At 52.2% G+C, this 26,754-nt stretch overlaps 2 protein-coding genes across 2 annotated transcripts; one reads left to right on the top strand and one right to left on the bottom strand.

Moving 5' to 3' along the window:
* Positions 1-6,522: 6,522 nt before the first annotated feature.
* On the bottom strand, positions 6,523-9,544 carry SNX12 (sorting nexin 12). The gene is made up of 4 exons (XM_084269071.1): positions 9,364-9,544; positions 7,502-7,597; positions 7,178-7,302; positions 6,523-6,710 (listed from the first exon to the last, which is right to left on the bottom strand). The coding sequence occupies exons 1-4, from the start codon at positions 9,526-9,528 to the stop codon at positions 6,608-6,610; spliced, it is 489 nt and encodes a 162-aa protein (XP_084125197.1). The 5' UTR covers positions 9,529-9,544; the 3' UTR covers positions 6,523-6,607.
* Positions 9,545-10,559: 1,015 nt separating this feature from the next.
* On the top strand, positions 10,560-26,754 carry FOXO4 (forkhead box O4; the record flags this gene model as incomplete). Its single annotated transcript, XM_084269234.1, has 3 exons — positions 10,560-10,958; positions 21,165-22,406; positions 26,725-26,754. 2 exons carry the CDS (start codon positions 10,560-10,562, stop codon positions 22,386-22,388), a joined length of 1,623 nt encoding a protein of 540 aa, XP_084125360.1. The 3' UTR covers positions 22,389-22,406; positions 26,725-26,754.

Below are 26,754 nucleotides of genomic sequence, written 5' to 3'. Positions count from 1 at the left end.
TCCCATTGTGCCATCCTCACCTCCCAATCTACTGCTCTCCCTCTGCCCTGTTCAGGACCCTGATTCAACTGCATGGGCCAAGGGCTGGGAGCAGGTGGAGACAGGGAGTAAGCTAAGCACATGTACTAACAGGACCAGCAGGAAGGCAGGGAGTGCAAAGCCAGTGCCACAGAAAGTAGGAGGTGGCTCCAGTCCAGAAAGGGGGACAAAATCCTTGCAGAAGCTGATTGGAATCAGCCCTTGGAGCCCAAACACCTTCTATGACTGGAGCACAGACTCATAGAATATCTCAAGTTGGAAGGGGGACCTATAAAGACCATCTAGCCCTACTCTCTGCACCTTGCAGGACTACTACCTAAAATTAAACTATACAACTAAGAGCATTGCCCAGGCACACCTCAAACTCGGACAGGCTCGGTGCCATGACCACTTCCATGGGGACCCTGTTCCAGTAACTGACCACCCTTCTAGTGAAAAACCTTTTCCTAATGTTTAATCTGCTTTCCCTGATGCAGCTTCATTCCATTCCCTCATACACCATCACGTTACAAGAGGGTACCTGCCTGGTAAGTGATTTTCAACATGTCTATGCAGGGAACACACACTGTACCTAGAGTGCCCTGCTGCTGCTCATGCTGGAGCTGCTTACCACAGCAACTGAGTGCTGGGCAAGGCTGGAGGGAAGAGCATCCCTGTGCTGCCACCCCTGACCACAATCAAGAGCTGGTGCCCCAGGAAGGGGTGCAGGCTGCCTGCAGCACTCCAGGGCAGCCAGGAACACCAGCCAGAGATAAAGAGGGAGCAGGAGCAGCCAACCTCCCAGGAACACCAGCCTCAGGCTGCTGCCAGCACCAGACAGTCTGACTTTCCAGGGCCTCACCCAGCAGCACAAGGTGCCTATGCCAACCTACCACAGTCAGCAGGGTCAGGGCTTTCCACGCTGGCACACAGGAACAGCGAGGGACTGGGTCCCAAGCACTACTACAAGCCACAGCTAATGAAAAGTAAGTAGCTCCTAACAGTTGCAGAAGCCCAACACGCCATCAGCCAGCGCTGGCTCTTCCCACATCCACCATGAAGGTAGTTTAAGGCAGAAACCTGCCAGTACAGCCACCTGCTGCCACCACCACCACATATCCAAACATCCTGCCCAGAAGCAGTAAGTTTGTCCAGGAAGCCTGTCCCAAAGCCACGCTGTACCTGCCTCCACCATGACCTACCTCCTCCACACAGCAAACGGCGAGTCTCTGGATGAGCAGAACCAGCCACAGTCCCATCCTTTCTGCCCAGTTCTCTCAAGAACAGCAAGCATAACCCCAGGAAACAGAAAGCATTGCTGGAAAAAGACAACTTTATTTTAAATACAAGGAGGTAATTCATACGAAAATTCGTTTGTTCAAGAGTTCCACGAGTATGACTGGCCCAGCAGCTCAGGTGGCCAGGCCGGTGGTTGTTCTGAGTCTGTCCCCATGTACCAGGTGTCAGCCCTTCCCACTTTCCTCCTGTGCTGCATCTACCAGACAGATTCCTGGGGAGCAAGAACAGCAGCATCAAAGCACTGCTTCTCCTGGGCCTCAGCACTGCCCCACAGGAAAGGCCACCAGCTATGTCCCCTCCACCTGGCAGCCCTGTTCCACCACTGGAGCATCTCTGCTGCCTGCCCAGGGTAAGGGGTCACCCCAATGAGGGACAATACCTGTTGCTCTGAGCTGAACCTGCAAGGAGATCATCTGGCAATAGGCTTCACACTGGGTGATCTTGTCAGCTGCAGGCAGGAAGCAAGTAGGTGTGTTCTCAGCCCATCCTGAATAACTCATCCCCAGACCCTGGAATCCTGCTCTAACCCGAACAAGCAGCCAGCTCCATCCCCACAGAGCTGAAGGCCCTGGGCTCCAGGTACAAGTAAGAGGGATTTCAAGTGTCCCACAACCCCAAACAAGCATCACGTACCAAGCTCACCCTTTGCTCGCTCCAGCTCACTCTTTACATGCTCTAGCTCATTCTTTACTTGCTCTAGCTCATTCTTTACATGCTTCAGCTCTTCAGACAGCTGATCACCTGCAGACTGGCAAGGGCAGGGTGTTAAAAATATGATGCAGAGCATGGTCACTCCCATGCAGTGACCTGCATGCATCCCTGCTGCGAAGGAGCAGCACCTCTGAAAGCAGCACACACACCAGCAGTTCCTGGGCTTGGAGAGTCCAAGAGCTTGTCATAGCAGGGCCCTGTTTCAGCATTCACCCCTGCTGCAGGAGCCTGGTGCTGTTCCAGTGCAGCCCAACCAACATCCCAAGCCTAGTACCCATGGGACCACTGTCTGTGTGTGTTCAGTGCAGCAGCAGTGCCTGGCAAGGGAGGCACTGATCACTTGTCAGCAAGCAACTGCCAGGGCCCGTGGGTCACAAGGATCCCTATGGCAGCTACAGCCACATAGCAATGAGCCTTAAAACTGCTGGCAAATGCACAAACATATTTTGCAGGTAGGAAACTTCTCACCTTGGAGCCTCACCTTGCTGCAGGCTCTGCTCACCCCATCCTCCCACGTGTCAGGAGGTATAAAAGTGACATACAAGTCACAGGGGATGTGCACCTCTCAAAAGCCCCTGCAGTCCCCTGAGCACTGGAGAGGCAGTAAAACCATGCAGGCTAAACCAGCTCAGGTGCCAGTCCAGAAATTGGCAGCCTCAGGTCCCATCAACTCCCAAGTCTGGCACAGCCAGCCCAAGCCACAGGCTAAACGGTGCTCTGTGGTGCCACGACACGTTTGGCTCTTACCTGCTCAGGAAGAACTGCATCCCTACACCATGGAGCTGGGCCAGGGGCCAACTTGCTTGAAAAAGAGGACTGCACACACATCCACGTGTGGTCATGCTTATCTGCAAAGATAAGTGCTGCCATTAGAAAACTCACTGCTATCCCAAGGACCTCTTCAACCCAGCTACAGAGCTGCTACAGACCAGGGGCAGAACCCAGGTGTTCAAGCCCCTCCAGTCAAGCAACTGCTGCTGGCCTAACCTGTGGAGGTGCTGCTGGGAGAAGGTTCTCCAGCACAGCCTTGCTTCCCGAAGCTCCAGGCTCCTGCTTGGGGCTTGCTTCTGGATCCTGAAGCGGGATCCAGGAAATGAAGGTGAAGATCAACCCCTAGTCAGGGAGCGCCCTGGCAGCAACACGGGTCGCTCCCTGTCCTACAGATGAGCTACGACACCGGATTTGTTCGGACTCAGCTGGGTGCCTCTCAGGAGAAAGGAACTTTGCCTTCACGTTCCACTCTGAGCCCAAGCACATGCTGCCCCCTGCTGCCTTTTCCCCAGAACCAGCCTTGACTTGGCAGTAGAGAGCAGAACGCAGCTCCCCCCTCCCGGTACCCCAGCCTCCAGGGTTTCTGCCCAGATTGAGCCTTACCGAGGCAAAAGCGCTTGGGGGGAGGCAGTTTTCCCGGTGGTCGCGGCCGGGAGCGAGCGGACACGGTAGAAATCGCTGTAGAGAGCCTCTGGGAAGGCTGCTTGCAACACCCGACCTTGGCAGCAGCTATGGTGGACAACATTAGGCACAGAGGCTGCCACTTCAAAGCAGCAACCCCATACGTCTCCTAGAGCAGGCCAAGGCTCAATGAGGTTGCCAATCATGGCCCCACAGTCAACAGGACCAACACAACCCCACAAGACATTGGGGTGAGAGCTCCAAGCCAACCAGCTGCTAGCCCACATTGGTGAGAGGCCAGATAGAGCTAGATTAATACAGCACTTGGGGCACAAGTGGATTTCCTGGAGTGCTACCTGCACTACTTCCAGGGACTCCCCACACTGTCCCATTCCCAGGCTGCAGCCCAGGCTTTCCTTCCCCTTCTCCCTTCTAGCTGCAGCCCCATCCCCGCCCCTCCCAAAGCTTCCCTACTTTGCACGAGGTAACTGGCAGATGCAGAATTACTTTCCACCTCTGCATCCTGGGGGGTGGGTTTGGAAACGGTGGAACGTTGCACCAGCTGCGAAGCCCTGCTTGGATGCTTAAGCCCGGTCTTAGCAGCCGGCATCAGCTTCAGCCTGGTACCTGGGAAAGAAGGAGAAGGTCTTGCAGGGCTGGTGCAGCGGCTGCTGCGCTAGGGCTCTCCCAAGTAACCCAACTCACCCGTGGCCTGGGGGAGCCTCGTTCCCTGGGCACCGAGCCCCCTGCCAGCCTTGGGGAGCTCCTGACCCAGAGAAGCCTGTGCCCGCGACCCGCCGCCCTGTAACCAGGCCGGGGTGCGGGGACGGACGGCGGGGCCTGGCCCGCCGCAGGGTGGCTGCCCGGCACCGCGCCCTGCTACCTTACGGGCCGGGGCCTGAGGGCGGGCGAGGAGGGAGCCAGACCGGGCTCCGCCGGCGCTGGGCTGCGGGAGGCGCCGGGCCTGCCCGCGGTCCGGGCCCGAGGCGGCCTCGCAGCGCCCCACGCTCGGACGGGCGGCGGGTATGGCGCTCTCCGGAGGCCCCTGGTCGGGCGGCGGCGAAGAGTCCAGCGGCGTGGAGGTGAGGATCTCGGCGCCGCCGCGCCACAGCAGGCTGCTCTCTCCCAAGCCCCCCAGGGGCTCTGCCGCGGAGGGGGTGCCGAGGCGCAGGCTGAAGGCGATAGCGCGGCACTCCTCTTCGAAGAAGCTGAGGTACAGCGGGGACAGCGGCGAGCGCAGGTCCCCCACGTGCCGCAGCCGGTCGAGGCGGCCCGGCGAGGGCGAGTCCGAGCCCGTCGGCAGCTGCTCCGGCCGCTGCATCCTACCGCCGCGACCCGCTCCCGCCCCAGGCTCGGGTAGCCCAGCCCGCTGCGCCCCGCCCCGCCCGCCGCCGCGCAGCGCCCTCCGCCGCCGGGGCGGACCCCCCGCGCCGCCGCTTTCGCCATCCCCTTCCCGGTGCCGCCCCCCGCCCCGGCAGCCCGCAGGACGAGGCACAGACTTGGCTTCACAGTGGTTTAATGCGAACGGAACCGGGACGTTACACTGGACAGGGTGGGAGACAGCTGGGTGGATGGCAGCCCCGTAGCAGGTCAGGCAGGAAGAAGGGGCCGCCCCGAGCGAGGCCCGGCAGCGGGACAGGGGCTGAGCCCTGCTGCAGGCACACAGCCGCCTCCACCGGCACCAGCCTCCCTGCTGCCCCACTGCCCTTCCCTGGGCCGAGCCAGCCCCCGCGGAGTTCCCTCCCGGTCTCAGTGACTTCTCCTCTGCCAGAGCCACCTCTCACCCAGCAGTGCCAGTTCCTCACCACAAACCCCATGCGACATTAGGGAGGCCCAGGGGGAACCTGCCTGGAAGGGACAGGAGGGCAGTCACTCCAGACCGATGCTCCAAAGGCTCAACTGTGCCACCACGCAGCGACTTACAGACCAGTCAGTACCAGAGGAGCCCCCGAGCTGAGGCCCAGCTTCACTCATGACAGCTGGGGCACTCGGGGGGAGACTCCAAAGGACAGTTCTGCTGCAGCAAGTCACAGCCTTGTGGCTGTCCTCAAGCTCTGAACACTTCCCTGACCAGTCTTACGTCCTCGCTTCCACGCAAGTTACTGCCTAGCTCACCAAAGAACAGGGGAGAACACACAAGTAGCCATTGGTACTTCTCTATGAAGAAAATGTCCCACCCAGGACTGACTAAGCATTTTCTGCTGTCCTTTCTGGAGAGGTGGCCTCACCCCAGGCCCCACTGCTGGGCTCTTCCAGTGGCAGTGTTCACAGGCACACACAAAAGCCCCCACCAGCCCTCTCCTGCTCCTCCTCAGCCAGACCCGTCTCGTCTCCTCCCCTCTGCAGCTGGGGTACAGGATAAGGTCACAACAGCTCAACTGAGCAGGGTGCTGCTGGAACCACCACCACATGAGCCTCTGGCAGAGAAAGCTGCTGCACTATTTCAAGCCCGGGCCAAGACATCACAGCACACACTGCTACAGCCCAGGCTATTTCAGCTTCTATGTGCCAAATTGCCTATGCAGAGCATCGTGAGAGTACACTTCATCAAAACCCCTTAAGCTGCCAGCAGCACCACATTAGAAAGGAGGGGGATTAACACAAACACACCAAACGGGTCCGTAATGCAGGAGGCTGAGAGCAGGGTTAGAATAGGTCTTGGCCTCAGCACTTCCAGACAGTGAAGAATGGGGGTTTCATGCAGGGTGAATGGGGTGGACGAAAGAACAACACACCCAGGCACCTACTCACTGTTTTGGATAAGCCTTACTAAAACTCTAATACCTGATGCGACCACTGACCAACATAACTGCTACTCTTCCGAGTCTCCTGCAGAGATGCTTGGGGCTGCACAGATAGGGGAGTGAAGGTCATCTTTTGCCTTTCTGTACAGGGAAAGAGGCAGCTCCTACACCATAATGCCATAAGCAATCTCCTGCTCCACACCTATTCCCATCTGCCCCTAGGTGCAGGACAACACGGTCCCTTGAGTAAATCTTCATACCTTTAGGCCAAGACCACAGCCCAGTAGAACAAGCTGCTGCCAATTACAAAAGAGGAAAATACTGAACAAATTGGGAGGTTCAAGAGAGGAAAAGCTGGTTCAGAGAAGACCAATTTAGTGTAAAAATAAATGTCATTTTTGCAGGAAGGAGAGTGGAATGGAGGAAGACAGTGCCAGGTGTTCCTACTGACGCACTTTTCCTGGGACGTAATTCCTATCAATAGTCTCCTCTTGCAGGAACATATGTAAGCAGCGCTCGTTCTGTGCCAGTGGGTGTCCAGCAATTCTGGAAGAAAATCAGATGTGGAGGTTAGCCACCACAGGCCTGCTGTTGGGAACAGGCAGACTCCCTTGCTAACAGGCAGCCAGCTCCAAGCACATCCACACCAGCTTCAGGCCAAGGTCACTGTATCGGAGTGCAACGGGGGCCAACACAAGGTGCCTGAGCACAAGGTGTTCCCTCCCACACTGTGCCCTGCAGCAGGGCACAAGCATCCTGAAACAACGCTATCCTGACAGTGGATCTCTGCAGCACAGCTGTTCTGGTAATTTCTGCTTCACTCTCAGAAGAGCACACCAAATGTGGCCCACACTCAAGGCAGAACTTACTGCAGAACCCTGGTTTCACTTCCCAGCTGCAGCCACCATCCTTTGTGCAGCAAACCAAGATTCCTCCCTGATCCACCCATAGCCCTCTTCTAACAGCACCAGCCGGGAAGGCAGCACGCAGCAAACCCAGGACACCCAGCTTACTTGTTAATAAACTGTTCTAGTCCCTGTCTCCGCTCCTCAATGAAGGACTCCTCAAAGATGCCTTCGTCCCCTCGGAAGGGAAGCTGTCGTTTCAAAGCTTTTCCAGGCAGCGGTGGCACTACAATCTGAAAGCACAGAATCACCCTGTCAGCAGAACTGCCTTTGCTGTCTGACACGTCTCCAGTCCCATTACATGGATAGAGATCAAACCCCAACAGCTGCCCATCACCACAGCTTCTCTTCTGGGCAGCTCAAGATACCATCACTACAACTGTTCCCCAACGTCCTGGTTTCATGAACAAGCGGGTCTGAGCCAGGCCTCACCTTACTGTCTCGTTCCAGCTCATTCTTCAGCCACTCAAAGTCACTGTATCGTCTCCTCACACACGACTCCTTCAATTTGAAGATTGGGAGGTTTGTCTGTAAGGAAGAGCAGCAGTTAATTTGCAGGTTGCTTTGGAAGCCAGATAGTATTTTGACACGTAATCAAAACCTGAAGCTGTGTTTAGAAAACCAAGCCCCCTGAGAAGGCAGCATCACAAGAATACCCAGTATCTTTATTCAGGACAGAGGACATGCACAAAAGCCCTTCAGAATCAAGCAAGCACTTGCTAGGCTAGTCAGAGCCAGCTATTCCCTTCCCCTCAAGTGACTATTTCAGGAACACACTCCCTCCCAGGGGCACACACTGGAACTAGGGCTCACAGTACAGAGAGGGCCTGAGTTCACTCCATTTTGAAGTGATCTACATGAGAACTTCACAGCAGCCTGCAGAGCAAAAGAACCTCCAACCCAACACTGGTGTTTACATGGAAGAACTAAGGGAGGAAATCTTGTTCCAACAACTGTTCAAAGACAGACCTTATGCTACAATTTTCTTTCAGAACAGTATCACCTACCCTAACTGGTGAGCAGCTTTTTCATATCTGACTTGTGACACTGGAGGAAGCTGCAATTCCCCACCCTTCTCCCGTATCACTAGAGTCTAAAGACTAATAGCTACAGTAACTTCACTATTACCCTTTCAACACAGTCCGACACACTCAAGGAACTAAGGTAGCAAAACCTTCCTAAAAGCAGCACCCACATGAACAGAGACATTGCTGAACATGCTTAACTTTATTCTTTGGTATCTGCAAAATAAAACCAGCTGCTTTCAAAGTATCTCCACAAGAGCCAGTTTCAGTGGGACCAAGAAGATCTCGCTGCCACCTGCCAGACACCCTTCAGCAGGCTGATGGAAACCAAGCCTCAGAAGAGAAAAAAGCAAACACACAGTTCTTCTGAAAGGTGGTGGAGACTTAGCAATTAAATCACCCTATGAACAGAAGTCAACGTCAGCATTATAACGTACGCTAAAGGTAGCTTGTTTCAGTGCAGCCTCTATTATACTTCCTTCAGCTATGAGATGCAGAGATATATATAGAGGTCCCCAGCTTGTCTTGGTTAAGGCCCCTGCAAGACATTCTCAGCCTGCTGCACAGGCTCCTTGATCAGAGGCTCTTTAAGTGACCAAGCCAACTCAGAAGGGGCAGTTAGACTGCGCTGTAATCAGGTCCTAAGATACTGCTAGTGAGCTTTCCACCCCTGCTTGAGATAACCAGCTGCGTGCAGTCATGCCTCGCTCAACAGGCATGCCCACTCAACACGTCCGAGTGCCAGGCCTGGGACTCCAGAAAAGGGACAAGAGCAGGAGGCTGCTGAGGCAGCACCTCCCTTGTCCTTGTGCAGGCCGGTCCGCGCCGGATGCCGAAAGGTCTTGGCAAACCCATCAGCTACAAGCGCTCTGACGTTGAGCCCCGACCGCTAGGAAGCTCCCGGCCCCTGCCTGTCACTGCCCGGCTTGCAGGGCCGGGACTCGCCTCCTCAGCCCCCGCATCGCCGCAGACAGGTACAGCCCCTCCTGGCTACCCCGAGCCCCAGAAGCTACGCCCGGGCTGCACGCCGCCGCCCCGGCCGAGCTCCCCACACCCGCCGGCGCAGGCCGCGCTCAGCCAGAGCGGCAAAATCACCCCGGCCGCCGCCCGGCCTCTCCCCGGCACCACACACCGAGCGCCGCCTGCCCTCCCCAGGCCGTACACCGGCCACCAGCCAGCCCGGCCCAGCCCCGCCCTGCCCGGGCCCGCACCGGGCTCCACAGCCCACAGTGGGCCCCGAGGCCTGCCCCGCCCACCCCGGGCCCGCACCCGCATCCGGAGCTCGTAGCTGGTGTATCTGGCGCGGCCCATGCCCACGGTCTGCGGGTTAAAGATGTCGATCTCGAGAAAGTTGCTGGGCGGCCCGTACGCGTCCGTCAGGTCCTGCGGCTTGGCGTTCAGGCGCCGGGTGTCCGCCACCGCCGCCTCCGACATGATGGTGCCGCCGCCGCCCCGCCCGGCCCGCTGCCGCAGCCCGCCCCGCCCGCCGCAACGTCGCCCGCCCACTGCCTGCATAACACGGGAGGTATACAGGGTTCGGGGCCCCTCCGCTGCTGCCCCACCCGCGCACGCCAGCACCTCCACCCGCTCGCCGCCTGTATGAGCGAAGCGGTTATACAGGGTACGGGGCGCAACACGGGGAGGCCCCGAAACCTGTACGCCAGGCTCTCTCCCGAGGCGGCCCATCGCCGCCCGGGCTACCCTCGCCATGTCCCTGCGGGGCGATACAGAGCCGCGGGCCGAGCCCGCCGCGCTGCGCGCCCGAGCTGGTAACCGAGGCAAGGGGCCGAAAAACGTACATAGGTTCTGCGCAATGCAGTGTCCCGGGAGGGGCCTGCCTCAGACGAGGCACGGCGCGAGGAGCGCTGGGACCCCGGAACCTGGTTGCGGCGGCTCAGAGGGACTGGCCCGGGCCCAGCACGCCTTGCGCTGGGGCGTGTCCTGGAAGCGGGCTCCGGGATAGCACAAGGGAGCAGCGCTCCCAGGTCCCCCCGCCACGGGGCGTCCTTGTGTGGGAGCAACAGCTGCTCCCGCCAGGACAATCCCAACCACGCGCGACCGGCAGAGCTGCAAAGCGCCAGGCAGCGCGCAGCGTGGGCCGGGTTATGTAAGGGCGGCTGCCGCGGCGCCTGCCGGGAACTGTAGTCGCGCGAGCGCACCGCCTGCCACGCTCACCCCTCGGGGGCCCGCCCCGCCCCTCCCTCCGGCGCGGGGGACGCTGGGTATTGTAGTCCTTCGGCCTGTCCGCGTCGCCTGCGGCCGTCCTGCCGGGACTACCGCTCCCGACGCGCTCCGCGCGCGCAGGCGCAGGGGGCGGCGGCGCTCCCTGGTAAACAGAGCGGCGCGGCGGCGGCGGGGCCTGGGTCTCACAAAGGGGTGGCGGGCCTGGCCGGGCCGATGCGCGGCGGCGGCGCGGCTCGCGCTCGGTGGCGGCGGCGGCGGCACTGGCGCTGAGCCCGGCGCCCATGGCGGAGCCGGGAGGCGCCTCGGCGGCGCCGGACATCGACCCCGACTTCGAGCCGCAGAGCCGGCCGCGCTCCTGCACCTGGCCGCTGCCGCGGCCCGAGCTGCCGGCGGCTCCAGCTGAAGCGGGCGGCGCGGCGGGTGCGGCGGAGGATGGCGCGGGCGGCGCGGCGGCGGGGCCCGGGCGGGCCGAGGCAGCGCGGGCGGGCGGCGCGGCGGCGCGGAAGGGCGGCTCCCGGCGCAACGCCTGGGGCAACCAGTCCTACGCCGAGCTCATCAGCCAGGCCATCGAGAGCGCCCCCGAGAAGCGGCTCACGCTGGCGCAGATCTACGACTGGATGGTCCGCTCCGTCCCCTACTTCAAGGACAAGGGCGACAGCAACAGCTCCGCCGGCTGGAAGGTGCGCGACGGGACGGGGCGGGAGGGCGGGACGGGCCTCCGGCGGGGCGCCCGCTGTGTGCCGGGGCGGGCCGGGTGAGGAGCGGCTGCTTCGGGCGCCTTCGCGCCCTGGAGCTGCCGCTCGTCCCGGCCGGTGGCCCTGCCCGCCGCACTCACCTGTTGCTACTTGTCGGCGCCGGTGCCAGCGCCTAATCCCGGCGCGGCGGCCCGGGGCTCCGCTCTGCCAAAGCTGGCACGGGTTTGTCGGCCCAGGAGTTGGGGTAGGGTCTTCTCAGCCTCTGTCTCCGCGCAGCCGTAGCAGAGGAGCGGGCTGCTCTCTGGGGTGGCTACCGCATGGCATGGGGAGGCTGCTCCCTGCGCCTCTCTCCAGGGAAGAAGTGAGGGGCAGTTAAGGGGCTGTAGCTAAAGTTCTGTGCGAGGTGAAGCATCGGTTGAGGGGTTTTTAAATGCATGGCTGTGGGGTTTCACAGCCTAACAGTGATATAGATCTATCTGTTGATATGTACCCCAATATAGACACCTGTTTCATGGTAGCACTCTTGGCTTTCAAGAGGCTCCCTTTAGAATCATAGAATCACCTGGGTTGGAAGAGACCCTTTAGATTGAGTCCAACCCCAGCCTAACCCTGACTAGCCCACCTCTAGATTATGTCCTTAAGGGCTTCGTCTACACACCTTTTAAATACCTCCAGGGATGGTGACTCCACCATCTCTCTGGGCAGCCTGTTCCAATGCCTGACAACCCTTTCAGTAAAGAAATTCTTCTTGATGTCTAACTTAAATCTCCCCAGTGCAATTTTAAGCCATCTTTAAATGGGTTTTTTAAAGCCTTTTTTTAAAAAAAACATTTAAAAAGGTTGCAGTGTTCCAGAGCAGCAGCGGTGCTGTGGCAACACAGGGACTAGGGGCTTCTTCTCGAGCTCAAAAGAGGGAAATCAATGTACTGCTCAACACTGTCTTCTCCTCTTATTCTGGAAATAGGCACATGCAGTGCTCTATTAAAAGAGCTAAACTCTGCTTCCGTTCTCTGCAGGTGGCATTCTCTTTAGTCAAGTTTAGCAAAGGGAAAGGGAGATGTGAGATCTGGCTTGGAAATAGCCCCTAGGGCTGTCCTGATATATCATAGTGGATGTCATGGTTACCAGAGCCAAAAGGCTGTGATCCATTGCTCTTGTTGCAGGCTGCAGTTACACTTACACCACACTCCTGTTTGCAGTGGGCATCTCTGTTTGTGGTGTAAGTCAGCACAGAGAATTAATTGAAGAGAGGAAAAAAAAAAAAGAGCTTTTTCTGGTAGGTTAGGTTTCAGCTGGCTCAGCTCTCTGAAGTGGCACACCATGTGGCTGTGTGAGTGTGAATGTTTGCTCCTGAGGCGTTCGCAGCTGTCATAGCTCAGGCTGCCACAGGTCAATACAAAACTTTTCACCTTTCCCCTTTATCTGGCTCCCTGGCAGTTCCCAGAGAGGCCAGTTCATTTGACTGAAATTGACTTATTTTTCCCACCCTGCTTTGTGCAGGTTGAAGTCCTCCTTAAGTTCTGGTGTGGGACAGTGTGTGAATGTGTTTTCTTTCCCTTCAGAAGGTTTGGTGCTATCAGCAGAAGGTGATTCTTGCTTCCTTGGGCCAGCTGTGCTGTCATGGTCCTGCTGCTGCCCTGTGGAGTCAGGTTATTTTGTCAGGCAGTTTATGGAACTGGTGTGTTTTCTCTTCAGGAGTGTCTGTATCTGTGTGGTGGTGGAGCTTGAGTCTGAAGCTCAGTGTGGCTTCTGAAATGCATCCCCAGATATCATGGGGAAGGTGAAATATAGTCAAGTGTCATTCTGGACTGGATGCTGGAATAGATAGATGTCCAGCTTGATTCATTACAGCTGGGTTGTTGTTGTTGGGGGTTTTTTTGGTTGTTATATTAATTTGTATATAATGGGACCATCACTCTTTTGCTTTGCTCTTGTGGTTTAATCACGTATCACTTTGGGGAAATCTGCAGGTTGGATTTATCTTGCAGAAAGGCAGATGAGAGCTTGTGTGTGTGTATGAGGGCTGAGCTCCCTGCTGAGGTGCTGTTGCTGTTCCTTGATGACTTTTCAGTGTGAAAGTAGCCTGTAGTTTCTCAGCCTGGGAACAGACTAACTCAGGCTGGCTTTAGCAGGGGAAGAGAACAAACCTCTTGCCAGGGAGGATGAGGCAGGGCAGACCGGCAGCAGCTGTGGTGGGAATCAGCTGCCATATGGTTAGGGCAGTTTAAAACCCTTGACTTTAACTAGCAAACAGAAGACTGATAGGAAAACTGTTATAATGCCAGGGGAAAGCCTCATAAAAACCTCATTTGTTTTCATTTTAAACAAATATGGTCAAAGTTTGGGTTGGTACATAGGGGATGTGTAGTTAATCTTGAGTGCCTGGGAGAGGCAAAGGGGACTGTAGTCTGTAGCTCTGTTTTCTTCCCTGCTTCCTCTCAAATCCTGTTGGCAGAGCTTGGCAGGACGTGTGTCCCATCATGTGTGACCATGGAGCTCTGACTTGTTTTCTTGCTTTATTTTAATGTACAGTTACATGGATTTGCAGGAGGCTTTGTTTGGTTTACTTCCTTTGGCCTGCTTGCATCGAGGTGCCTTAGATGAAGGCAGGTTAGACATGTGCAGTTTTAAAGGTATGTAAGTAATCAAATCAGTGTATTGTGGGCTTGGGGTAAATTGAATAGGGGGTTGCCTTGTAGCTAAGCCCAGTGAACAAATGATACATCTACAGGTGAGGAGTGGACCTGCCTTTTGGGGTTGTGTTGGTTATTTTCACTGTTGTTTGTTATTTTTAGAGCTGGTGAGGTCTGCTTGCATTTATTTTATTACTTGTAAAGTAAAAGAAAGTCATCTTGAGTTGTCTTGGCTTTATTGAGTTCTCAGTTTTTCAAGTGAATGAGTTTGGATAAAGGGAATGAAGTTTGGATAAAGGGAATTAAGGTGAAGCTGCTGCTGCTGTGGCATTTTGATGGCTGTTAGGACAGTACAGCAGCTCCTGGAGTCTGGGCATTTCTGTGGTGTGTGGGCAGCTCCATGCTGATAATACATTTGCCTGTACCGTAGTTCTAAGAGAGAAGTTTAAATGGGAAATGAGATGTGTTTCCAGTTAATGTCGTTAATCTCCTTGAGTTAATACAAACCCTGTAAACTCATTGTTGCTTCCTAATGCCTGTGGGGCTGCCCTGCTCCACTGCACAATGGAGGGAAGCGCATCTGCTGGGGACTGTCTGGGTGTGACCTCTGGGAGTTCCGGGAGGGTCTGTGTTTTCGAGGAAGGTGCTGTTTGCTGTTCTTGAATGGCTCCAGGCCTTTTGTGGAGGGCAGATAGATCTGCTGTCCTTTCCCTGCAGTAATTCAGCTGAAGTTAATTCTTAACCAGCCCGAAAGGCTGAGGTGTACTTGCAGGGAGGGGTGTGTTGTGGAGCTTCTTTCTGACCTGCTTTTTGTGCTCTGCAAGCTGCTCTGTGTAGAACAAGATAGTTCTTTCTGGCATTTGGGTTATGTGGAGGAGGAAGGTGTTGAGGGTTTTGAGTAAAGAAATGCACAAACTCTGGTGAAGCAGTTTGTGCTGGCTGTTGTGTTTCTCACATCCATGGGTGTAAGTTTGACACAGTGAAGAACAATGTTAGGGGTTAGTCTTTAGTGAGACAGTCTGTGTGTTCTCCCAAAGCTGCTGTCTTTACCTTTGTTCCAGTGATCCACCACCCTCACACTGAAGAACTTTTTCCTAATCTGACCTAAATCTCACCTTTTCGAGCTTAAACCCATTACCCCTCATCCTACTGCTACATGCCCTTGTGAACAGTCCTTCCCCAGCTTTCTCATAGGCACCTTTCAGGTACTGGCAGGCTGCTGTAAGCCCCCCCACCCAAAAGCCTTCTCTTCTCCAGGCTGAACAAGCCCAAGTCTGTCTTCATAGTGCTCCATCATAGTCTGTCTTCATGGTGCTCCAGCCCTTTGATCGTTTTTGTGGTCCTCCTCTGGACATGCTCCAACAGATCCCTCTCCTTCTGGTGTTGAGGGCTCCAAAACTGGACACAGGATTATTTTGTTTTCTTGGACGTTGCTGCCCTGCAAGAGGAGCGTGAAGGTCTTGCTGTTTGAATCCAGAGTGGCCAGAGTTGAGTGGAAATTGCTGGACTCCTGCTATTACCTCCTGTGCCCACAACTGCATTCATGCAGTGTTAGCCATGTGCTTAGTCCTGGCAGCAGGGAGATGTTTTCTGTCCCAGCTACTGACAACCTATCTGGGTTTCCTTAAAGCAGGGGGGCAGAAATAACAGGAGCTGAACAAGGGTTGTTTAGAGAATGTGGTGAAGAGCCTGGCGTGGAAACCTGGGGAGCACAAGTGGCTTTTGTCCAGTAGTTTTTCTTTTAACAGAATCTTTTACCTTTTAATCTCATTAGTGCTTAAGTGGTCTGGCCACTGCAAACAGTCTGGCCTGGTTGAGGGCCTGGTGAGGAGGGAGGAAGGCAGCTGGGCATGGACGAAACTGAGTGTGGAGAATGAGGCTGGTGGCAGTTCCTAATACCTGATGTAATCCTCCCCTGACATAACTTGAGGCCGTTTCCTCTTGTCCTATTGATAGTTACTTGGGAGAAGAGACTAACACCCTCTGCTACAACCTCCTTTGAGGCAGAGAGAAATAAGGCCTCCCGTCAGCCTCTTCTTCCCCAGATGAAACAGCCCCAGCTCCCACAGCCACTCCTCATGAGACTTGGGCTCCAGGCCCTTCACCAGCTTCATTGCCCTTCCCTGGACATGCTCCAGCACCTCACTGTCCTTGTACTGAGGATCCCAAACCAGACACAGGGCCCAAGGCGTGGGCTCACCAGACCGGAGTACAGGGGGACAATCACTTCTCTGCTCCTGCCAGCCCCATGGTTTCTGATACAGGCCAGGATGCTCTTGGCCACCTGGGCACACTGCTGGCTCCTGTTCAGCTGGGTGTCAGCCAGCATCCCCGGGTCCCTTTCTGCCTGGCAGCTTTCCAGCCACTGCCCCAAGCCCGTTGTGCCACCTGGGGTTGTTGTGACCCAAGTGCAGGACCTGGCACTTGGCCTTGTTAAACCTCATGCAGCTGGGCTCAGCCCATCAATCCAGCCTGTCCAAATCCCTCTTTAGAGCCTTCCTACCTTTGAGCAAAACAACACACTTGACCAGTTTGGTGTCTTCTGCAAACTGAGGGCTCACTCAGTGGCCTCAGTCAGATCACTGACAGAGACAGTAAACAGAACCGGCCCAAATACGGAGCTCTGGGGAGCACCACTTGTCACTGGCCACCAAGGGGGTTTAACTCCCTTCACCACAGTGTAGCAACATGAGCTTAACCCTTGTTAGAGTGGCATTAACAGCCCCTTTCCCAAACAAGGTACAATGCCATGAGTAAACATGGCTGTGCAAGACTGACTTTTTCATTTGAAGTCTTACAGACCATAGTTGTCCCCCTCTAAAGTGGGGGAGAGCTTGTCTTGTGGTGGAAGTTCATCTGTCTTGTGCGCTGCCAGTCAAATTACTTGAAGATTTTGCTGCCGCTCCTTCCTGCTTCCTGCCAGTTTGTTCTGGAAAGCTCCTTTGCTGAAAGATTATTCCTTGCAGCACAGCTTAATTTTCCAGGCAGTCCTTGGAGGAGGCTGCTCCTGGACTTCTGCCATTACTTGTTCCAACAAGTTTCTTCTGCTCTATCTCATCCTGACTAGCTTTTGTTTTTATGTGTCCGCCTGTCTTTGTAAACTTTACATTTCCTCAGTCTTTGCTTTTTAGAGACCTAGGATTTTCTTTTCCTGGACTCCTACTGAAAGATTGCAGTAAGGAAAACGTTGTTAAGATACAGCTCCCTGTCTGCCAAGCTTGATGCCTGTGCCCAAGTGTGCCTTCTGGAAGGGGGTCGCTGGGGAGGTTTTTTAGCTCCCCAGCTCTGGAGCAGGTGCTGCTGGAGTGTAACTCTGCAAAATCTCTGTAACTGAGAAGTTTTTCTGAAGCCTTTGGAGCCAAGGGGCTGGGTGAGCGCCCAGACAGGCACTGACAAATGTTCTCTCCCTGCAGCCTCCCAAGAATGCCATGGCAAATGATAATTCAGCACAATTATAGACCTGGATTTGGAACACAGCCCTGCACTGGGATGGGACTGTGTTCTTTGTGTGCCTCCAGGGCAGTGAGTGTTACAGGCAGCTGCAGTGGCTGCATTATTTTTTTTTCTGGTACTTGTTCTTAAGGGAAACATTTTGTTAAGAAATCTGGTACCTCTGTGGTTTGTAGTACAAACTTGACCTTTCCTGGGAGCAGTGGTGGGGAGCAGTGATTAAAACCTAGGCAAATGTGAGCAAGCACAAAGCTTTCAAGGGTAGCTGCTGTTTTTTGTGTCTCTCTCAGCATAGCTTGTGTTTGACCCCAAGTGCTCTGGTAGCACAGCTCCTGCAGCCCTGCTGCATGGACCAGCTCCTCTAGCAGGGCAAGAGAGCCTTTCTTCTTTTTAGAAGAAAGTACATTGCAGGAGGGTAAGTTTAAGCTTGGTTTTAGTGTGAAGAACCTGAAAATGTGAACGAACCATTCTGTGTTCTGACCTGCTCCAAATAAATCTTCAGTTTTATGGTAGGTAACCTCAGCCTTGCCTTCAAAGCTGTACAGTCCCCTGGAAGAGCTGTCACTGGCATTCTGTCTTCTGTGTGAGCCACTTGTGCATTTCCACAGTATCCCTGTGTCTGTGGCAGTTGTTCAGAAGGCTGATCTGGTGGGATAATTGCTTGGTTGTGGTGGCAGCTCTTGTGCCTAGTTCCCCATCCTGAGACTGAAGCACTATTTCATGCTGGGCGGGGTCCACGGCAGCACTGATGCTATTTTGGGGACAGGCCTGGTGTGATGGTCAAGAGTGTTCTGGCCCTTTAAATAGGGCTAGGAGATTTTATCAAAGAAGATCTATGGTTGTGGTAACTGAGATTTAGGAAATAGTTTGTGTGTGCTGCTAACCCTCCTTCAGTGGCTGGTCCATACACCCTAGCTTGTACAGGGGGACAAACCATGCAGTGTCTGGGACCTAGGGAATGGTCCACCCTTCACTGTACAATCAGTGTCTCTAGCCAAGCTTTACTTTTTTTTGCATAATATCTGTCATTAGTTTCAGAATGGGCTTGTCTGAATGTGGTTTACAGGGATCATCTGTGATGGATGAGGAGGACAGACTTGCATCGTTGTTACCACAATACTTAACATACAGCCAGAAGAATCTCTCTAAGATATCTGAATAAACACCCCTAACTACTTGTTGAAGAGATCCCTGAATATTTGAAGGATTCCTGTCTGTGCCTCTTCCTTCAGGCCATGCTTCCTTATGGTCAGAGATGTTGCAGAGCCACAGTCTGGTACTGCAGGTGCTCAGAGCAGCTGGGGTCTTCCCACACTGCTGAGGATGAGCGACTATAAAGATTGTCATCTGTGTGTTCCTGATGGGAGTTGCTTAATGCCAAGAGAGGAAATACGTCAGGGTTGCCTGGGTGACTTCACGCTGTCATTTCCTGTCCTGAGGGGTTTGACCTGGAGTGCTGTGATGATTTGGGTGTGATTGATCTATCCCTCGTTATCCCTAGTGCCCCCCACATGTGAGCTGTGTGAAATCAGTCTAGCAGATGCATTCTTGTGCCGGGGAGCATGTGAAGGGTGAATCTTCTGTGCTGTCTCCCAGCACCCAGGCTGGGAGTTGTGTCAGTTCAGTTGTATTTTGGGACTCTCTGGACTTGAGTCCTCAGTGCTAGGGCTCTGGGTGCTGTGGCTGTGGTGGTGAGCTGCCTCTCAGAGTCTGCAGGAGAGGTGTGAGAGGGATAATTTAGGCATTGTGGTTTCAGTAGCAGTTAACCCTAATGTAATAAATGCTCAGGTGTTTTCCTCTGCTTCCAGCCACATGTTCTGTTCTTTTCCTCAGTTGTCAGTGCTAGACCACCACAGTGTGAGGTAGTTCCAAAAAACAGAGATAAGAAGCAGGAAAAGTAATTTTCCAGGAAGGGACAGGGCTGCTTTTTGGTTGGGTTAGCTCTCTGAACCAGCTCATGGGGTCGCAGATGCTTGTGTTATGGGAGGAGAGGAGTTTGAAGGTGAGAAAGGCAGTAGCTGTGCAGCAATTAGCTGTGAGGGCAGCTTAGCTGTAGCAGAGAAGAGCACTTTGAGACAGTTGTCATAAAGCATGCCAGGCTTCATATAGCTGTGTCCATATGAATCCTGTTCTTATTTCAAGCTGCTTTTCATCTGAAAAGCCTAGAAAATTAATTACTGAAACTGTGGCTTAGGATACCCCATGTGGTGCTATCTTTCTTTAGGTTTCAGTGTGCTTGCACCAGTGCAGTGTGCTTTTGCTGACAGGGGAATCAGACCCAGCCTGTAGCCATGCATGGGAAGGAAACAGAATATAGTTTGTTGTAAAATCCTGAACTTCTTGGCTTAAGTTCCATTTTAGTAAATGAAGCTGAAAACCAGGTGGTTATGAGGCTCCAAATGCGTTCCATATGTACAGGCTACGGGGTCGTACCTGCCTGGACTGTGTGTCATGTGTTCACAGGTTACTTTCAGGAGAATAAGTGAAGAATTGGTGACAATCTAGCAGTTCTTACTGCTGCAGCAGTGTACATTCAAAGTCATGCACATCTACCTGGGAAAGGGTGGGTTGTTGTGGAGCAGAATTCTTTGGAAATGAAGCTGGAGCCTTCCAGGGGACAGGGTGCTGGTACCAGTCTCACTCTTTTCAAGACTTGAAGAAACGTGAATCTTCATTTAGAGAAGATGCTGGGCAGGGGTGTTGTGTGGAACAGCTCATGTAAGAGCATTAATTGACACATGTTCTGTCAGGCCCTGCAGTAACCCTTGGGGTGCACTATACATCCTTTGATGCAGATCACAACAAGCAGCCAGGCTTCTCCAAGTCCTCAGCAGCTGAAGGTTAAGATGAAAGCTAATACAGAATGATTCTCACATCTCCTTTCCTCTCCATGGAAGCTTTTCACTCTGCCTGCATTGTTTATCTACATCTGCTTTGTTCTTGGATACTGCTTTTGGTGAGATGTCCAAAGTTAGGATGGTGAGGACTTCTCAGAGAGAAAAGGGTGGAGAGAGGGAAAGCAGCAGACGGGAAAGGAGTGTGTTTACAGGTGAAGGGAAAGGTTATCTGTGATGATAAGCACAGGTAACTCTTCAGAATGGGCTGGGAGCTGCCATATGCCTTTTTATTTGTAGGTAAAAGATGTTGCTCTTGGCCCGTTGTTATGCTACCAGCGTAGCACCTTTTAATGATGTTAATTTGGCCATCTGAAAAAGCTAAATGCAAATACCAAACAGATGCCTGACACAGGCCTCAAGGGAAACTCATGGAGATCTGCATCAAGTGGGATTGTTACTCGCTGGTTCTGAACTGCCAGGGAGTTTATCAGTTGAAGGATGAAAACTGTGTTTGATGATACTGTAAGGGTATGTTAGCTTTCAGGTTCCAGCAAAGCTGAACCAAGAGCAGGGAGGGAGCTGGGAGAGGCAAGGAATGGGTGCCTTGCCAGGTGGAAAGATGGGAGAGGCTAAAGGTGGCACATAGTGTGCTGGGGTGCGTTATTCCCTGAGCGTTGCACTTCCTTAGCAGTGCACACACAGGAAGGTGTACTGTCTTCTTGCAGAGTGAGGTTGGCAGACTCCAGGATTACTAAGACTCAATAAAGTTTCTCTGTTCTCTGGTTTGGTACTGAAGAAGGTAATGGGTGTGCTGAATTAGAAGTGCTTTGCCATTTCTCCTCACCCAGTGGTTCCCTGCCACGCTGTGTTAGATCCATCTGAGAGCTAGCCATGTTAAAATCAAAAACTTCATGGAGGCTTACTCTGGATAACAGGGTTGGCAGTACCAGCTCAAATTCAGTTAGGCTCGTGTTGGAGTTGCAAGCTGTGTTTGGGAATGGTCTTGAAAGTTCTTTTGCATTAGTATTTTGCTTGTTGGAAGCTGCTGGTTGTCATGGTAGCTTCACCCTTGGTGCTACAGTGAAACATGGCAGTGCTTGCTAGTGCTGTCAAGCTTGTTCAAGCAGAAACAGGGTTTTGTGGGTAGGTCTCTCTTACTTTGTTCTCTGAATACTCTCTGAATATATTTATGCTCTTGTTTTCTAGGTGGGGGGGTGTGTCAGCAGCCAGGTCCTCATATCTTGTTTGGTGTTTTTGTTTTGTTTTTCTAGAATTCTATTAGACACAACCTGTCCCTGCACAGCAAGTTCATTAAAGTCCATAATGAAGCCACAGGGAAGAGCTCTTGGTGGATGCTCAATCCTGAGGGTGGTAAAAGCGGAAAAGCACCAAGAAGAAGAGCTGCCTCCATGGACAACAGCAGCAAACTCGCGAAAGTCAGAGGTAAAGCATCCAAAAAGAAGCCGCTTCTCCAGTCTGCTCCAGAATCCACTGCTGACAGTCCCAGCTCCCAATTCCCAAAGTGGCCTGGGAGCCCATCCTCAAGAAGCAATGAGGACTCTGATGTGTGGAACACCTTCCGGCCTCGAACCAGTTCCAACGCAAGCACCATTAGTGCCAGGCTGTCTCCTATCCTAACGGAGCAGGACGACCTCCATGATGAAGAGCTGCTTCCTTCTCTGGTGTACTCCAGTGCATCCAGCAATGTTCCACCAACTGTGACCGAGGAGCTTGAGCTCATCGATGGGTTAAACTTGATGTCTCCCAGCTCATCTGTGTTATCCGCCCAGCAGTCTGTCTCCAGTGGTCAGATCCAGAGAGATTCCAGCTTCTCCTTGCAGAGCCCAAATGCAGCTGGTCAGGCTGCTACTTTTGGCAATTCCCTGTTTAACCCTGTTGATATCTCACTGCAAAGTTCTGTTGGCCATTTCTCTGCCCCTCACACCTTGGAAGGTCTTCTGACACCCAATTCTCCGCCTCCAAGGGATGTTATGATGACTCCAGTGGATCCAGTTCTCCCACAGACTGGTAACAGGATGAACAGCCGAACTCTTCTGCTTCTAGGTGGACAAGCTTCCCAGAGTAAAATGAGTCCAGGCAGTTCCCGAGGAAAGCCTACAGAGCAGCAGGCAGAACCAGCTGGTGCTGGTGTTTTGCCATCAACGCTTCCCATTGTAACATCTCCGCAAAACACTGCCAACACCGTCAGTTTAAAGGCTCCACTTGCTGCAACAACTGCCCCATCAGTCCAGCTGGGCAGTCCACTGCTTCTTTCTTCTTCTAGCCCTGCTCCGTTGGGATTGAACCAGGACAGGCTGCCTATTGACCTGGACATGGACATGTACATGGAGAACCTTGAATGTGATATGGATTACATAATCAACAGTGAACTCATGGATGAAGAAGGACTGGACTTTAATTTTGAACCCATTCTGTCTACTCCCAGCTATCCCAGCACCTCACAGGCCTCCAACCATACCTGGGTACCAAGTTAACTTCAGGAGCACAAAAAGGTAGGTGTAGTTATGTAAAACTCAACACCTCTGTGGTGGGAACAGCTCTGTCTGTGATGGTTCCTGTGCCAAACTCTGCAGCAGTTAAAGATACCTCTTTGGAAGTGCAGGTGCTCTTTTACTCAAAGCTTTGGGGAGAGCCACATTCCCATTTAGAAGGGAAAAAAAACTGTGTAAAGGTAGATTAAATTATTCAGGTAGTAAAGTCCTTTATGGAGCAGAGCAGCAACCTGGATGAAACTCCTGCTATCTCTTGCTACCAAAGATGACTGCACTGCAGGATGGCTGCCTCTGCCATGCAGTGCCTATAGCTCTGAAGCTCACAAGAGAGCATATGCTGATTCCATAAATAAAGACATGATCCTGTGCTGCAGAACAGTTGGAGTGAGCCAAGCACACTGTGTTGCTCTTCAGGTTCTTATCCTTGCAAAAACTTTCTAGAACATGTAGATGCAAAGCCTGTCTGTGTTGTGGCTGTTTGTCATGTGTGTAGCTGGGCACAATCAGACCTTTTGCCCTTCCCTTATCTGGGGTGGTGTCTGTAAAGCCTGGCAAGCTGTTCAGCAGTGCTAACTACTGAATTGTTTATGTACCCCTTATTGGCATGGGAAACAGGAGTGTGCAGCGTGGATGGAGATGGGAGGAGGAAGGATGTGGTAGTACTATCCCAAGCACTGTGAAGCTGCCTCTTCTGTATTCACACAGCAATTTCTGGAGTCAGCTTGGCAAATAGTGTATGTGAGAACAAGAATTAAAAATGCTGTCTTCTCTGAGGGTGTGGCAACCTGATTTGAAGCAGTTGAACTGGAGAAATGGAACCCAAAGGCATACTTCACACTTAAAGCTCAGGTAGCTAAGAGAGAACAGACTGTTGTATGGACTGATGCGTAGGCTGGGTGTTGGTTGGAAGGTGGAAGCCTTGCCAAAGATGTTTCCTGTTTGGGAGGCAGATATGCTATTTGTTAGTGTTGCAAATTCAGCCTCTCCTACTGGCCAGCTGAGCAGGCAAATTGCAGATTCAGTGGTGGGAAGTCCTTGAGCTTCAGAATGGTGGAGACTGAGTAAAATGATCATGTACTTGACCTTAATACTCCTTCCTAGGCACCTGAGTAACCTGGAAGTAGTTTGGCCTAGGGAAGCCTATTTCAGCCTAAATTTCCAGGTGGTTTCTGTGGCTGTTTGTGCTGGACACCACATATTATGTTAAATGTTTTTTTGCTCTGCCCCAGTACAGCCATTCCAGAGAAGTGTCTTGGGTCCAGGCAAAGTGATGTGCTGTCCTTTGAGCTGCCAATACTTAAATTGTATCAACATATCCATACATCACTATATAATGACAGAGTATAACTCCCTCTTATTCCAAGCCCCACCACACTGATGAGGATTTAATTTATTAGCAGTATTCTTCCAGCTGTACCTAACAGCTCTCTTTACTATAGGGAGGGAGGATCAGCCAAGTTTTTCTGTTCTGTGATGGCCCTTTTACTCTTGTGCCCTTGCTGAGTTTACTGAGTGGCTGTCTTAAACTGAATATCCAAACTTCAGGTGGAATATGGAAGCTCAGTTCTGATTTCAAAGACAAATTTGGTTGACAAAACACTGTCATCCTTCACCTGTGTTAGGACAGTTTGCAAATTAGTGACAGGCTGTGGCCTTTTGAACAGTGTTGCCACTGGATATTGTTCTGAGCTTTTCTGGGTTTGGTTCTTTGCATTTGTGGGGTTCTTTTCTGTTTAGTTTTTTTGTTTGTTATTCCATGCTAGGGCAGACCATGACAGCTTGGGAGTACATTTATGTTTTATAAATGTTTTTCACAGGGGTGGTTTCAAAGCAGGCAGCTGTCCTGCAGGTCTGGGTGCATTAATTACCTGGGCTGGAAAGACAGGACCTCTCACCAGAATCCCAGGGATAGGTTTTTATTTATTTTTAAGAATGTAAAGCAGGGAAGCTGAGGGAATGCTTATCAAAGGGTAGGGTCTAATATTGGTGAAGATGTGGCTATAATCAAATACATGAGTTCTTAACAGTGTGGTTATGTTCTTGTTCCATGCTTAGCATGTGACTTGCTTAATCAAAGCAGAGGAGTTCTCTGATGTTGAAAACTCGGGTTTGTTTTGTTCCCTGGGTGAAGTTGAAGTGATACTTTCTGAGAAATCTTTTCTCAAGCTTACGAGTTCCAGAGCCAAGTGAGCTGCAGACATTGGTGTCTGTGAGGTGGTCAAGACTGTGTCATCTCTTTGTGCTCTAAATCTTACGAGAGTAAATTTTTAGGGTCCCTGTTTGGAAATCTTTGTTCAGGGAAACCATGGCAGCCCCTATATCCTGTTCCAACATGCCAGATTTTTTCCTTTCATATCCTTCCTATGAATGTTTTTTAACCTGTTAACTTTATGTTGGCAAAAACTACTCTTTGAGTCATCACTGGCCTTAAAGCTGTCCTGAGTAGTTCCTGTGGGCTTAACCTGTAGCCTTCTGGGTCAGTTATGGGTGTAACGCTGAGCAAAACCTGCTCATCAGTAAATGTCAGTGATCAAACTCTGTGACTTGAATAGGCAGAATGAAACTGGAGCTGGGGAAGCATTTCTCTTTGTAGCAAGAGAAGACCTTAGGAATAAATACTTTGTCTCTCTTCTGTGGAAAGACACAAGTTGATGTTACTCCTGGTGCTCAAAGCTGACATGACTTCATCCTCTTTCAAGTTAAATGCTAAAGAGCTTGCCCACAGCTTCACCAGGAGTCTGTTTGAACCCTGTGACTCTTTTCTTGGAGATTAGAGATCAAACACTGAAACTCTGCCTCTACCCAGCAGTGATGCAACACCCCCAAACCTCGCTGTTAGCTGCAGAGGAAGAACAGCATGTGAGTGCTCTTCTTGACTAGGAGAAAGAGAAATTCTGCAACTTCAGCTGCTGTTTGTCCACTGGCTGTGCCTCAGTTGGGACCCTGCTGTTCACTGGCTCTGGCACTGGATGTGCAAGCCATGGAGTCACTTATAGGAGTCTTAGTGAGCAAGGTCAAGGAAAAAGGGTAGCCACAGCTGGAATTAGACCGTGGCATGCAGGAGCTCAATCATGGGCAACTGATGCCTTCAGCACTCAGTGCAAATGGTCCTCTGTTGTGTTTGTGGGAAGCGTGGATGGCCAAGTGTCTCTGAGCAGCTCAGGGACTTTGGGGTTGCTCATCCCCTTCCATGTTAGGTATTTCTGCAAGCCAGTAGGAGGAATGCTTGGGAACAGAATTCCCTTTTTTGTACAGTGTTACTGTTTGTGCCTCATTGACAAGTGTGAAGTCATCTAGTGGACATTAACTAATGCTCTTCAGTTGTTCAGTTAATGTCACTACAGCTTCATAGCCCAGAGAACTCTATCCCTTGCCCAGCTTGGTCTGCACTCATGTTTTTCTTGCTGCGCTTTATCTAATTCCCTTTGGTCCAAATGGTGCTTTTTGTCTACCAGAACATTAATAAATAGACCCTCCATCAACTTGCAGTTGCCCAGAGTAGTCTGTTGCTCTGGCTTTTTTTTTTGTTTTAAGCTCCTATCTTCTGTTGTTTGAGCCAATTCACTCTTGTAGCTTCTTTCCCTTCCCACAAGTTTATTTCATGCTTGCTGTTCCATAATGCAGCTGGTTGGATGCTCTGTGTTTATCGTGCTGTTCTGCCTTCCCAAGTGGATCAGAGACCTATGGTAGAGGTTTTATGCCAGTGTTTTAAGTCTGCTTAGATCTGTTCCAGGGCTTGTTTGAACAACTTGTGGCAGCTTCGTTGAGGTGAGACAGAAGACCTGAGACTGGGTCTGTAGACTTGTGGGAGAATGAGATATCTAGAAATGTTTCATTATTTGTAGGTAGATGCAGGATATTTTTAAGTGGGTGATCATAAACAACTTCAGCATGTGATCTTTAAAAATCCCTTTTTTAGTCTTTTTCCCTACCAATTGATATTTGTTGTTGTTTAAGGTGAAGAGTAATCTTCCTCTTCCTTGCTGCTTTCCTGCAATGCCTCTGGTGTTAGCCAAGTCCTCCTTTAAACCTCCATATCTTGCAGAGCTTTGGTGCTGTCAGCTTACAGGAGGAGTGTTTACCTTTGACCTTTGTGCTTTTGTTCTGTCTTTGTCTCCCTCATACTCTGAAGCTTGGAGCTTGAGCAATTGCATCTTCCACTTGAATGTCTGTTGATCAAGGTCTGTTGTGATCTGGAAGTTGGCATCCTCTGAGCAGTAGTGGCTGATTGATAGTAATTAAATCCTCATCTAAGCACCCAGGATTCTTACTGAAGCTGAGATGTAACCATTCACTCTATTTTTTTTGTTCTTCCTAGCATCCTTCAGGTTTTGAACATCGGGTTCTG

The sequence above is a fragment of the Gallinula chloropus genome (genome assembly GCF_964237585.1).
Source record: "Gallinula chloropus genome assembly, chromosome: 11".
Lineage (NCBI taxonomy): Eukaryota > Metazoa > Chordata > Aves > Gruiformes > Rallidae > Gallinula > Gallinula chloropus.
This window is presented reverse-complemented; position numbering and strand designations above follow the sequence as displayed.